This window comes from Anneissia japonica, unplaced genomic scaffold, assembly GCF_011630105.1.
Source record: "Anneissia japonica isolate Jap-2015-1 unplaced genomic scaffold, ASM1163010v1 scaffold287789_len92692_cov117, whole genome shotgun sequence".
NCBI lineage: Eukaryota > Metazoa > Echinodermata > Crinoidea > Comatulida > Comatulidae > Anneissia > Anneissia japonica.
Window position 1 is genome coordinate 1,729 of NW_022710104.1, and position 14,132 is coordinate 15,860.

At 34.0% G+C, this 14,132-nt stretch overlaps 1 protein-coding gene across 1 annotated transcript; it reads left to right on the plus strand.

Annotated features, from left to right (window-relative positions):
* Positions 1-148: 148 nt before the first annotated feature.
* LOC117106961 (pre-rRNA-processing protein TSR1 homolog) lies at positions 149-13,844 on the plus strand. The gene is made up of 21 exons (XM_033248478.1): positions 149-289; positions 1,648-1,718; positions 2,297-2,383; positions 2,808-2,923; positions 3,146-3,338; positions 3,991-4,061; positions 4,403-4,559; positions 5,169-5,351; positions 5,915-6,068; positions 6,180-6,289; positions 6,645-6,776; positions 6,936-7,006; positions 7,193-7,285; positions 7,772-7,916; positions 8,980-9,031; positions 9,470-9,528; positions 10,150-10,296; positions 11,165-11,267; positions 11,913-12,053; positions 12,348-12,422; positions 13,004-13,844. The coding sequence occupies exons 1-21, from the start codon at positions 178-180 to the stop codon at positions 13,180-13,182; spliced, it is 2,451 nt and encodes an 816-aa protein (XP_033104369.1). The 5' UTR covers positions 149-177; the 3' UTR covers positions 13,183-13,844.
* The last annotated feature ends 288 nt before the right edge of the window (positions 13,845-14,132 follow it).

Here is a 14,132-nt window from a genome sequence, read left to right on the forward strand (position 1 = left end):
ATCATGACCAGACCATCAAACCTTTTGTCTCTTTTCACATGATTAAATTTTCTGGGCTCCCGGTCTATAACGTCGTAACAACCACACCTCTCTTGAGACGCACGAATCGAAGAAATTATTGAGGGCGCTATGCATTTTAAAATAAACATCACAACGAAGAACACGTGTGCGTTCAAGATGGCTGTTGACAGTCAACAAACTCATCGTCCAAGCGCCTTGAAACAAAAGAATAAGACGCACAAAACAGGGCGACATCGTAGTAAAGGTCAACTAGAAACTGTGTCCAAAGGTATCTTCCGCACCAATATTTATATATTAATATTGATTGTACATTTCGTCAGCCGAAGGCTAGGCCTACCATTACCAAAACATGATGAGAAACGCATCAAAATACACAACAGCATATGCACTGGCAAGGCCTACTCCTGTTCAGTGGAGTTTGACACGACTTATGAGGAAGTGATCATTTTTTTTTAAATAGTAAATTTATTAATTTTTCTACAAACTTCATGTTTGTACTGTATAAACATTAATGATGAAAAATGCTACTTTTTTTTACTATAAAACGCCTGAAAAAAAGGGTAGAGAGAAATATTAATTGCTGCGAAGCAGCCAATTCATATTCTTGACAGCAATTTGACCTCTGAAAGGTCATTGTCAAAAAACAAGGGCCTAAGACGATTGAAAAGCTGTGTCTCCTTTCGTTCTGCCGGGTTAAATCAATTACTTTAGGCGACATTTGTAGACTAACCAACACGTACCAACGTCCGCATGTCGCGCTAGCCTTATCCTACTCTACGCCTAGACTAGCTAGGATGGTATAGGCCTAGCCTTGAAGGGACGAAGCTCCTTGATAGCTAACATTGTGTATTTAACATCACAATAATTCATTATTAGTTGTTTTTTGAATTGTACTCCATAAATCTCAGCCGGTACCTCGCACAACTCGAGTAACGTCTCGTATCTATTGTCGTGACGTCATGGCTCACTGGCTCACACTTGGGATGTCTCGCACTTGTGATCAAATAACACGCTGGCTCTCACTTTGGCAACACTCTTTGGCAGTCAACTCGCCCCTAGAAAACCCGCCCTTGGAAACTTGCCCCATAAAAAAATTTACACTTCCTAGACCATGCAGTCTTCAAAATACAAATTGTAACCTTTGGTAATCAACTACATTTTCCACATACATAGAAAATTTTGAAACTTTATTAAGAAAGACCTAAACCATAATTCACCACTATAGACACTTTTTGACAAAAAAGAAAAAATATGACTTTGTTATCCAATGAGAAGTGTTCTAATATAGACAATGTGTCGTGTCTCATATTATTAATATTTTTATTATTCATTATTTTCACTTGATTTGCATAAATAATTTTGTTCGAAGAACATTTATATGTAGTTGTACTTCGCAGCACTTCACTTGCAATTTCTAGTTATAGGTCTAATAGAGGGTTGCTTCTGCTGTAAGTAGTACAGTAATACCTTGGCATAATTTTAATTTAGTGATATGATGAATTATTTGGTGAAAATGTTTATTTGAACATTTTACAACCAAATCAATCAAGTTACGTGTTTACTGAGCCTAATAGATAGCGATAAAAATGCAAAACAACTGAACTCTATGCCTTTCTGAAATTGCAGGTCGGGTTAGTATCAAAACATTGAGCAAGAAATTGCACAAAGAACTCACAAAGAATCAGCGGCGTCATCAGGTTTGTATCATCAATTCAGTGGCGTGTCTAGGGGTGCGCGTGGGAGGGGGACGGATCCCCCAAATTACTTGCGCCCCCCCCCCTTCTAAGTAGTTAAAAATCACCTTATTTTGTGAATTAGCGCCCCTCAACTGATCATTGAGCCCCCCCCCATTTTCAAGACTTCTAGATATGCCACTGCATTAATTCCTTCTTCATCTTCAACCACTCTTTCCTAGCTCAATTTCTTTCATCCATCTTATTCGTTTTTTTTTTTTTCCTTTTCTCCTCTCAATCTCTCCTCAAGCCTCTTAACTTTCACCTCTTTCCATTTCTTCATCTTCTTTTCCTCTATTTTATTTTTTCTTCTCCTAATTTCATCTTTATTCTCTATCAATTTCTAGTAGTGACTGCCACTGTATGTATTTACTTTTTCAAGTGTTGCAGAATTTAGAACTAAACTTACAAAGTCTCTGTTTATAGATCTGACTGTTTATGGTAAAATTTTAAAATATAAGATATTTAATTAAATTGGATGATGAACTTGACGAATATTTATTTTAAACAACTGAATAACAATTTTGACTACTTCTATTTAGGCAAATCAAATTAGGCAAAAGAAGAAAACTGATTTGCTTAATAAGAAGAGGAAGATTGGCGGAAAGGATGGTGCCCCGCATCTTGTGGTAATGGACATTTTATATTTAAGTAGATTTTTATTATATAAAACAATAAATTTATATGTGTGCATAATTTTCATGATGCTCATAAAATCATAATGAAACCGTTATTCAAACCAAACTATTTGACCATTTAGAATCCACCATTCAAGATTGCCTATCTTCTTTAGCGATAGGGATCAATATTAGGGATTGGCAATCGCAAAAGCTTTGGGTTAGCAATTGATATAGTTGAATGACCTCATTGTGCGTAAGATGAAGGGAGTCAATTCTTGTTTGATGGAGGTGGGGTGGGGGTGAGATGTTGACCTCTTATTCCCATTGGAGCTGCCACTGAGGATGCATTTTTAGACTTGTACTACTACGTTGTATGCTTCCTAAACTCTAATAAATATTGTTTAAAATATAAATGCCTTTTTTAAAATTTAAGACAATCGTCTGTACTCACAAAGATACAAATGTGAATAATGTGCTGGACATGCTAATGTCATGTGACGAATCTGCGGTTATCAAACAGTCTTCAAGCGGGTTGACCTGTGACCTAAGGTAGGGAAATCCTAAATGAATTTCAAAATTCAAAATTCTTTATTCAATCTATACAATCAGTAGCAGCCGAAGCTTAATGGCAGCATTGTATTTACAAGCTTTCCTACCAAATATAATACAATTTAAAATGGTGAACATTTAACAAATTTTGTCGTTAATTAAATCCATGCTCTGGAGGTGGTATTTTCATATAATAAATATAATTTCATTTACGCCCATCAGTATTCCTCGGTTTAAACAACGTTTCACGTTCCTCATCCCTCCACCGGAGTTAACATCGATACTTGATACAGCAAAGGCGTCTGACGCTATAGTTGCGGTGCTGTCACCGGATGAAGGTTGGGACGCTTGGGGAGAGCTGTGCCTGACAAGTTTGTTTGCTCAAGGTTTGCCGGCAACAACACTAGTGGTACAGGTAAAGCATTATTGTCATTAATCAATCAGTCAACATGGATTTGTATAGCACCAATATCCACTTCAAAATGCAATATTCAGTGGTGCTCTGACAACTGAAGTTGCATATCTACTTATTTTTGCACCTTCTGATAATCTTTGAAAAATAAAGTTTGCAAGTTTTGGGTATACTGGGTATTTTCGCTATTCAACAATATTTGTCTTTGACTTACTTTGGAGAAGGGGAATCTGGTATGTCCCGCCTTTGGCTCTGTTGTTAGGACAATACTCACCTGTCGTAGGCAAATTTGACTAAATTTTGACAATGTATGTACCGTATAGTAAGATTTATCCAAATACGCGCTACAATATAGTTATATTCAATAGTAATGCATCTAGTAAATTATTTACTTAAATATTAAGTTACATTTTGAGCACATGATAAAGCAGAACTAGAATATTTCTCAGTCATTTTGTTACTGAGGAACTGAAATGTTGCAGATCACATGTTGTGGCCAAACCAAAGACCATAAATGAAATCATTGAGGAGCTGGCTAACTATGTAACTAGCAATGCATGAGTTAATTGTGCTACTAAATTGAAGAGTATTTCTCAGCATCTTCACCTACTGACAAACTACCAAGTTTAATTCTTCGATATATGGTTGAATTTAGGGCATGGGAGATCTACCAATCAAAAAGAAATCTGAATCCAAAAAGAACTTACAGAAGATTATTGAAAAGAGGTATGTTTATAATTTTACTGCTCAGAGCGCAGATATTCTAAAGATGTTCATTAAGGCCTGTTCACACAGAATGTAACACCAGCAGGCAACAGCAACAAAAACACTCTCTCACAAGGTGCAATTAAATTATAACTCACACAAACAAATATAATATTGTGTAATGCAATAGTCTTTAAGCTTGCTGAATATTCCGGTTTTGCTATCAGCTTGCTCAGCCAAGAATTAGCTGTCAGATTGTGTTTGTCAAGCACCTGTTTTTGGAAGTAATTTCTATATCAACATGATTGACATGTGTTTTGTGAAGGCTAGTTTATTCGACCATAGTTTTTTTTTTTTGCAAGGTTTCCCAAGGATAAGATATACACACTAGATTCACCTCAAGATGGTATATTGCTATTGCGTCATCTTGGAGACCAGAAGCTATCATCAATCAGGTGGCGCGATACACGTCCTCATGTGCTTGCTCGAACTGTAACCTTTGAACCTAATCCCGAGCAGGTAATCCTCTTAATATATTCTAAACATGTTTCATTATTGTTAATTTACACACAGTGCAACACCAGCCAGCACAGTAGCAAAAGTGCTATGTCATGCAGTACACAGTGAATCTACAGTATTGTCTATCTACATAGTATAGAGTGGAGATAAATAGCTGGGTGGTTAAGAATAAGATACTTGCCTTCCAATCCCAGTTCAATTCATCTCAGTGTTGGAGGAATTTTTCTCACAACCAAACAACTCCACTCCTTAAACCTCATATTGAGATTTAGTTTGTGTGAAGCATCGTGTATGTATGTTTGTCTTGTGAAAGGGTTGTTGCCTACAAGTAGGACAGTGATAGATTAGCTATTGACAATCCTTGGTGCATGTGTTGTGTGCCTGTATAAATAAATAAATAATAAATCAATATATCTATTGCCAACGAACCCATGCCCGCACACTACATGGTATAGCCCTTCCAGGCGTTTGTGTAGAAAGGAAGTGATGCTAATACTGTGTCACAGGTATTTGTCTCAAAGTGTTAAGTATTGCTACATACATGCCAGATACAATTATAAGTTATTTGATTGGTAAGTTAATAAAAAAAATATGGAAATTTTTTTAAAGGGACTTCTTGGTACATTGAAAGTGTCTGGCTTCTTGAGAGGGCGTCCGTTATCTGTAAATGGTTTGATTCATATATTAGGGTACGGAGAATTCCAAATGAAGCAGATCGATTCTCCTCCTGACCCCTGCCCTTTCAACCACCCTGTAAAGAAGAAGACAAGTAGACAAAATGATATGAATACAGTAAGTAAAAGGAGACATATGCTAATTTTTGTTAAATTTATACTTATACTCTATTCCAAATAGGCAACAGAAATATAGAAAATTCTGTTGAATGTTTAAATATCAATATCAGCAAACATTTAAACTAAAATAAGTAAATTATTAATTTATATATTTTTACTGCATTAAAATTGTTATTATTTATAATAATAACCAAAAATTATCATTCAATAATAATAATACTGTATTCTTATATTGAATAATTCTGTGTCTTTTGATGCCAGATTGATAAATAAATAAAAAAAACAATAAACCGCTTGGAATGGAGTTGAATAGCCTGGTGGTTAAGATACTTGACTTCCAATCCCAGGGTCTTGGGTTCAATCCCCGTCATGGTAACAGGATTTATTTTCTCTCGACCTAAACTCCACTCCCTAAGCCTCATAATGAGAATTAGGTTATGTAGATTGTTTATATGTTTGTCTTGTGAAAGGATTGCCACTCAGTAAAGTGATTAATTTCCCTATTGGCATATCCTTGACCGTGAGCCTAAAAATAGAATAAAATGTTTCTCCTTACTTTAGGATGATGACAATGAAATGGCCATGGAAGAGGACATCAAAGTGTTAGAAGTTGTTGACACAGCCAAACAAGAATCCTTGCAGGCTGAGGCAGAGATGGACCCAATGGAAGGAGAGCAAACATGGCCAACAGAAGAGGAGATGGCAGATGCAGAAGGTGTGCTCAGAATAGTGATTGGATCTATTTAAGTGTATATGATAATTTTTTATGTGACAAATTGTCCTGATCCAAACATTATGTAACCTCTGTTAATGTGCTTTTCATTAGCTGCCCTTCGAGAGAAGACAAAGAAAATTCTGAGGAAAGTACCAAAGGGAACATCAGAATATCAGGCTGCCTGGATTCTGGACAATGAAGAGGAGGAAGAAGAAGAATCGGTTAGTGTATAGTATTTCAGATATAAAGATATACAGTATTTGATTGGGTAATAAACGTGAATATTTGAAATTGCTATTTGAATTGCTTAGGCCTGTTTTAAGAAGTAAAAAGTTATTGGCTTTTAAAATTAAATAAAATTAAAATAAGACAATATTTTCTGATGTAAAGAGAATACTGTTCCTTAATTCTTTACATTCATATTTTGGCAATAAAATTAAAAATTTGTCCAAGCTGTCTCTCATTGGGAGTTATTGACAATTTGATCAGTTTAATAATGATGAAGTTAATTATATATATTTTAATAAATTGTAACTTTAATAATAGATATTACTTTTTGATTTTGGTTTCTTTCAGGGAGATGAAGGCAGCGATGAGGATGATGCTGCAATGGAAGATGACGACGATGAACTCCAAGCAAGAGAAGTCAGCGATGAAGAGGATGCTGATGGAATGGCCAGTGTTGCTGATACAAATGATTTTGAAACAGTAATAAGAATTTTTGAAAACCATACTGTGTAAAATGTTTGCATTGATCAACCATGCTCTGATCGAAATACCTTTGATTTGCCCATATACGGATGGGATACGATATCATCACTTTCTGGAAAAATGGTAAAATTAGGTTTTTTTTCCCTCTCTTTTTAGATTAGTATAACAGGAGGGCATAAAGATAATTATGACCGAGTGCATTTTGATGAAGAAGAAGATCTAGAAATGTAAGCATATTTTTGACTTTTGCTTATTGTAAAAATATGTGTTAGTCATAGCAAAGAATTAACAGTTTGTAATTGTTTAATACATAATCTAAGTCCTATTTAAAATACTTGGCCTTAGCTAGGTTTGAGTTTTGTTGGAATAAAGAATACAATATAGGCAATATTTTCTTCTCATTTCTCGGATAGGCTACAAAAGTATCGTGAAGAACGCATGAATGCCATGTTTCCCGATGAAGTTGACACTCCGAGAGATATTACAGCGAGAAATCGATTTGCACGGTAAGTAAAATTCAAACATGGACACTAAAGTTAAGCATAAGTTCAAATATTGATTGTACGCTGAGGCCTCTGGGCATGGGCACATATGCTTGTTAAGTATCTCAGAAGTGTTAGAGGCCTATGCAATATGTATATTTGTTTCTTACATAGATATTACACAAAACGCATGCTATTCATACACTGATAGGCATACACAGATGCAATTTAGCACGGGACGCATCTTAAAATGTTCATAGCCTGTGACGTGTGTAACATTATTGTGTGAATCACGTATTCTATAGTATATAAAGTATCACAATAATTAATTGAATTTAGTGGAAACCCAAATATTAATTCAACTTTCAGAATTAACTGGAAGCATCACACTATACATGTGGTTCAAATTGTAATAAATGTATTAATAACATCAAGAACCCATCATTATCAACTTGTAAGACAATTTTAATATCATGGTACTTATTTTTATGTTTTTGTCATGCACTTTAGGTACAGAGGTTTGAAAAGTTTTCGTTCGTCACCTTGGGATCCTAAAGAGAACCTGCCTCTAGACTATGCAAGAATCTTTCAATTTCAAAATTTTAATCGTACAAAGAAAAAAGTTCAGCAGGAAGAAATAGACTCTGAAGTCCAAGTAAGTTCTTTGATAAAGAAAGTGTTTTAGTCTTAAATACTCTTCATCCTTGCTTTCCAGCATATGTTTTATAGTATTTAGCTTACCATTCATGATTTTACAGTATATGCTTTACAATTGTTTTACAACTGTTTTAACAGTATGTTCTTTACAATACATGTGTTTTTTACAGTATATGCTTTATGTATATTTCTTCCCAATTATATAAATTTGAAGCATTTAACCATCCCATTTTACATTCACCAATAAAATGTTATTTTTTTTTCTCTTCCGTCTGGATGATTTTGGCAAAAGTATTTGCTAATTAAGAAACTAAAATTATTTTTAATTTTATTACGCCCTCCTCCAATAATCTTTGAAAAAAATAAGTATGCGAAACAAGGAATAAAAAATAGTCTCGCCTTACAATACATGTTTTAACGGTGTGTTCTTTACAGTACATGTTTTTTTTACAGTATATGCTTTACAATTGTCTTAATGTTCACATGTTTACAGTACATGTTTTAAAATACTATTTATGCCTTACAATACATGTTTTAACAGCATGTTCTTTACAGTAAATGATTTTTTTACAGTGTATGCTTTACAGTTGTTTTAATGTTCACATGTTTACAGTACATGTTTTAAAATACTGTTTATTCCTTACAATACATGTTTTAACAGCGTGTTCTTTACAGTAAATGATTTTTTTACAGTATATGCTTTACAGTTGTTTTGATGTTCACATGTTTACAGTACATGTTGTAAAATACTGTTTATGCCTTTCAATACATGTTTTAACAGTATGTTCTTTACAGTACATCTTATATGATATGCTTTTAAAAGTACAATACAGTTGAACTTACCTAAGTCAAATCCAAAATTCCATTGAAAAATTGTTTGACTTAAATAAAATTCGACTTAGAGATTGTTATTTAATGGAAAACACAATAATTTGGCATGTAATATAAGTTTGATAGATTATTTGAGTTGGGCAAAATCGAGTTAGGCAAGTTTAACTGAATATGTTTTCAGAATGCATTTTAACAGTGTTATATATATTATTATTATCTTTTCCCTCAAGCCTGGAATGTATGTAACTGTACACATAGCAAATGTACCAAAATCATTTATAGGTAAGATTTTCAAAAGGGTATATTACATCAGACCTACTTATGCAATTGTTTTTATTCTTTTCACTTTATCGTGAGTTACAAAAAGCATGTTTTTAATGGGGTAAATATTTCATGTTGGTGATTTAGCCTGACCCTAGGCTGACTAAAAAATCGGCCTGTGGAGGTATAAATTTAGTCGAGGTTCGCATGATTTAGTTGAGGTGCTAGTTGGAGTTGGTTTTTAGAATACGAAATGATGTAATTTTGAAGTTTTATCTCGAACTACAACTAAGGATTCTTTTAAGAATACCGGGGTTAATGTTAAATGTTACTTATTTTTTATAATAATTTAAAAATTTATTTAAAAATGAGTTCCAATGATCAAGGTGTTGACATTATGTTCAACTAATATTTAAATTTCAGGTATCATAATGTGCCTAATATTATTTGTATTTTTAGATAACCATGATGAAAAGAAGCCACTTGTATTATTTGGCCTTTTGCAACATGAACAAAAGGTAAGTAATATAAACAAAATATTGGCTCTTGTGTTCTCTAAGATGCATTTCAGAATCCAAAGAAAGTTGGTCGCATTTTGAATATTCTTAACTGGTACAGTACTAGTTGTGGTGCCAGTGAGGTGCTAGGGAAGCTGTGAAATGCAAGTCTCCCCAATTTGGGAACCTTATGGTGGATGAATCCTGGCTGCACTGAGAAACCCTCAAGCAAAACAATGGAATATAGTCAAATTAAACTATAATAACACCAGAAATAATAAACACACATGATAAAGCAAGGGTATGTTAAATCTAAAACAGAAATAGATTTGCATATTTTTTCTTAAGAAATAATTAGAAATTCATGTCAATTGCTTTAATCGATTTCACATTTTAAAAGTGTGCTTAAGATGAAAAAATCACCAATTTTAATTTCCCAACCTTTTTTGCAATCACCCAAGACTGATAACAGGCTGAGAAAATTGTACAAAAGTTGTAGCTTCTGAAAACTAATGGTGGGTGGTAGACTTTTAAGGGTAGGTGGGTGATAACATTTGTAAACTCTAAATGATAAGAGTGGATTTTTTGTACCTCAAAGATTCTTAGCTGTGGGTTACTTTTAGCTTTGATTATATTCCCCAGATGTCTGTTTTGCATTTTGCCCTCAAGAGGCACCAAGGCTACGTAGAACCTATCAAGTCCAAAGACCGTCTGATATTTCAGACAGGCTACAGACGCTTCACAGCATGTCCGATTTTCTCGCAGCACACTGTCGGTGACAAACAGAAGGTAAGCCTAATTAACATTTGTGTTACTAAAACGAAATACAATGAAACGTCCATTTTACTAACGTAAATTTTACGATTAGTCGATTTTACGAATGGTTTGTGCCCCTGATGACATCATTATCGACCAATTATTGCACGTTTTACAAAGTGATAATGTATATTTTTCTTAATAAAATCAAGTTTTTTTTATTTATTTATTTATTAATAGTTCGATCTTTTCTTCCATTTCTGGTATAATAATCACTATGTTAATGCAATAATCCTAACGAGAACAACTACCAATGCAAGTGTCGTTGGATCGAGCGCACATGTGTTTATGATGACGAACGAGAGTGTTGGGGTCAGCAACTTATTAACATCGTGAATGCTAGATATGATTGTGAAATGCATGTAAACAACACTGTTCGATGATCTAACAACTAGAAAAAACACGAGAGAAAGGTCCATAAAACATACAGATGTTTGAATAAGAGTTAAAATAATATTTTGTTAAGTGGAAAATGCCAGCGATTAAAATAATTTTTTGTTTTTATTGAAGGTAAATTCCGCTGGGCTCTAGTGCGGTAGACCACGCTGCTGCACTGTCGTTTGTGCTAGGCCTGGCCGCCGCCTTCAGCCTATCGGCGCTCAATGGCAGTGGATAGCTAGGCCCAGTATTGGAAATTGACTTCCGATCTGGTTTACAAATTTTTCAGTTTACGAAAACCCCTTGGTAGCAAGGGGTACGTAAAATGGATGTTTTACTGTATTACAAACTGTTACAATTGCTATATATTCTTTCGATAATAGTAATAAAATAATTGTGTATAGCCTATGAAAGTTTGTAGTCTTTTTATATGACGAAAGGTTATTTTGTTTGTTTCGTTTAGTATGAACGCTTCTTCCCGATTGATGGCGTTTCTGTTGCTAGCGTATATGCACCAATTATTTTCCCACCAGCCAACATTCTTGTCTTCAAGGAACTACCAGGAGGTGAGTCAACAGAGTAATTAAAAGATATTTTAATTAATTTTAAAGTGCATATTAGCTATATTAACGATGTGCTTGTTTAACAGATGTTCTAATATAAAATAAGTAATAATAAAAATAGGTATATCACATTATGGAGAAAATAATTTATACTACAGTATTTGAGATAATGTATAGATGATTCTATACCACATGAGTGAAAGGTTGCAAACAGCAGAATGTATAACAATATGAGGCTTTCACCCTGAAACCAACATCAGTGACCAAGACATGAAACTTGACTTTAATATTCTTATTGTCCACAGTATAAGTTTTAGAATGATGGGTCATTTACTGAAATTGACTTACTGTTGCCAAAGTTATGAGTAAAATGTATTACGGCTTCTCTATACTAAAGTATACAATACCGCCACATTCTTATGCTAATTACTCATTTCAACATATAGCGACTGTACGCTGGTTTTTGGATGGCAAGCCTCATATACACTACCTGTGTCTCAGTGTGGTAACCATATATGGATCATATGATTCATATATGTGCCATATATATGTATCAGCTATTCAACTTTCATTGCATGTAATAATGCATGTTTCATAGATGTTGTATCATCCTCTGCTCTATGCTAATTCATATGGTTTGTTTTACAGGATCACATACCCTGGTTGCTACAGGAACATTATTAGGAGCCAATCCTAACAGGGTTGTTGTGAAGAAAGTTGTCCTCAGCGGCCATCCGTTCAAGATCATGAAAAGACAAGCAGTGGTCCGCTACATGTTCTTTAATAGAGGTGAGCTGGAGTGAAGTAATGAATTCTATTATGGAAGCATGTGGCAAAAGGGGTTGAGGATTTTGTGCTTTCAACCGAGTAGTTCTGGCTTCGAATCCAATGTTGGTCATAACTTTTGTGTTCTTCATTTACGTTTGTCTCTCTCTACACAGGATTAAATAAATGGGTACCTGGTTAGATGTGAGTGATTTTGAATGAAAATATTATATGTACAGCTTGAAGAGCTAGCACATTGTAGTTATACAGTAATAATTTTGGTAACATGATTTTAATAACTTTTATTTACTCTTTCAGAGGATATTATGTGGTTTAAGCCGATTGAACTTAAGACAAAGTGGGGTCGACGAGGTCATATTAAGGAACCTTTAGGTGAGTAGCTATATATATAGAATGATGATTTATGCCATGTTAAGTAAGTGACAATAAAGTGTATTGATAATTTATATAAATTGTGTTACCTTGTTACCTTTATGGAGCGTGCTTTCATTAACCACTAATGATTAAGGAAATGAGGTACTGTATTATTATAATACCAAAACTAGCGTACCTTCGCTATATATTAAACTGAGTATTTGGCATAAGAATGTGGCAATATTGTATACTTTAGTACAGAAAAGCTATAATACTTTTACTCAATTATTTGGCAATAGTTTGTTCCAGTAAATGACACATCATTTTAAAGCTTATAATGTGGAGAATAAGAATATATTAAAGTCAATTTTCATCTTGCGGTCACTGATGCTGTTTTTAGGATGGCAAGCCTTATATTGGGGTTTATCATGCTTCTAATTCTAATATTAATGATAATAATTATAATTATTACCAGTGGAGGTGTTTCTCTATACCAGAATTACTAACATGTGATATATTATCATTAATTATTATTAATTGTAATTTTCTTGCATTACCTAGCCTACTAGAAATAATCATATTCTTGATGATTCTTGCAGGAACACATGGCCATATGAAATGCATTTTTGACGGTCAGTTGAAGTCACAGGATACAGTCCTAATGACACTTTACAAACGCATATACCCCAAATGGACGTATGACATTGAGGGCAGTGCTAATGTCCAGGTCACTCCTGAAACTGTAGTGAGTTGCACGTATGTTGAAGATATGGAGTGATGCAGGTGACAGCGTATGGTGTATTCCTTAAGGTTGACATTGTCTTTGCAAATCATATTTGTAGAGGATGTTGGATTGCATGCGATTGATTTTCTTCACTGGATTCTATGTGTCTATGAGAACCCACATAGATGGTAACCATATATGGTTATTTTATTCATAAATGAATTGGTTCATATATGTATTTTCATATATGTTATGCATACATGGATGATAATTTCATTTGAATGATTTATTTATAAAATTAATGATTATATTCATTATGATGTTTTTGTGTCTACTGGTTTTCCACCAATCGGCAGGAAGTCTTAGTGATCATCTCACTTGTAAGTTGTGAGAGTAAATCCGATTGGAGGAATGATGAGATGATCCAAAATATAATGCCATGCCCTGACCTAGAAGGAACTGAAAAGTCAGTCTGTTACACTCAGTATGGTACTTGTACAGGTTTATTCATGTAAATTTCCAACACAGAGAGCATGGATGGGTTATGAGTTAACAGTAGCCAAAAAAACTTAAAACATGCAGTAGACACGCTCACTCTGGGAGCCGATTTTTCATAACGGTTATTTTATTCAAATTCAAAAGAATTTTGTTCATGTGAAAAATAGTATGTTTAAAATTAATAAAGATTGAAACAGAACTAATTCTGTTTTATTGAAGTTAATGTAAAGGTACTCATCTTTTCCGTGTATAGATGATTTTAAACTTGCATGGTTAATCTTTCTTGTCCATAGCATTTTGTTTTTATATATGAAAGGTTGTGTTCATATATGCAGGATTTCATTCAAATATAGAAGATTTGCTCTAGTCGAGATCCTGTCTGTGTTGAAGTTGAATGTGTCTGTTAACCATAATATTTTTACAGTTCATTGGAATTCATGTGACAGTTTCTATTCATATACTGTATGAGACCTTGACCGTACTGTATATATGATCCAACATAGATT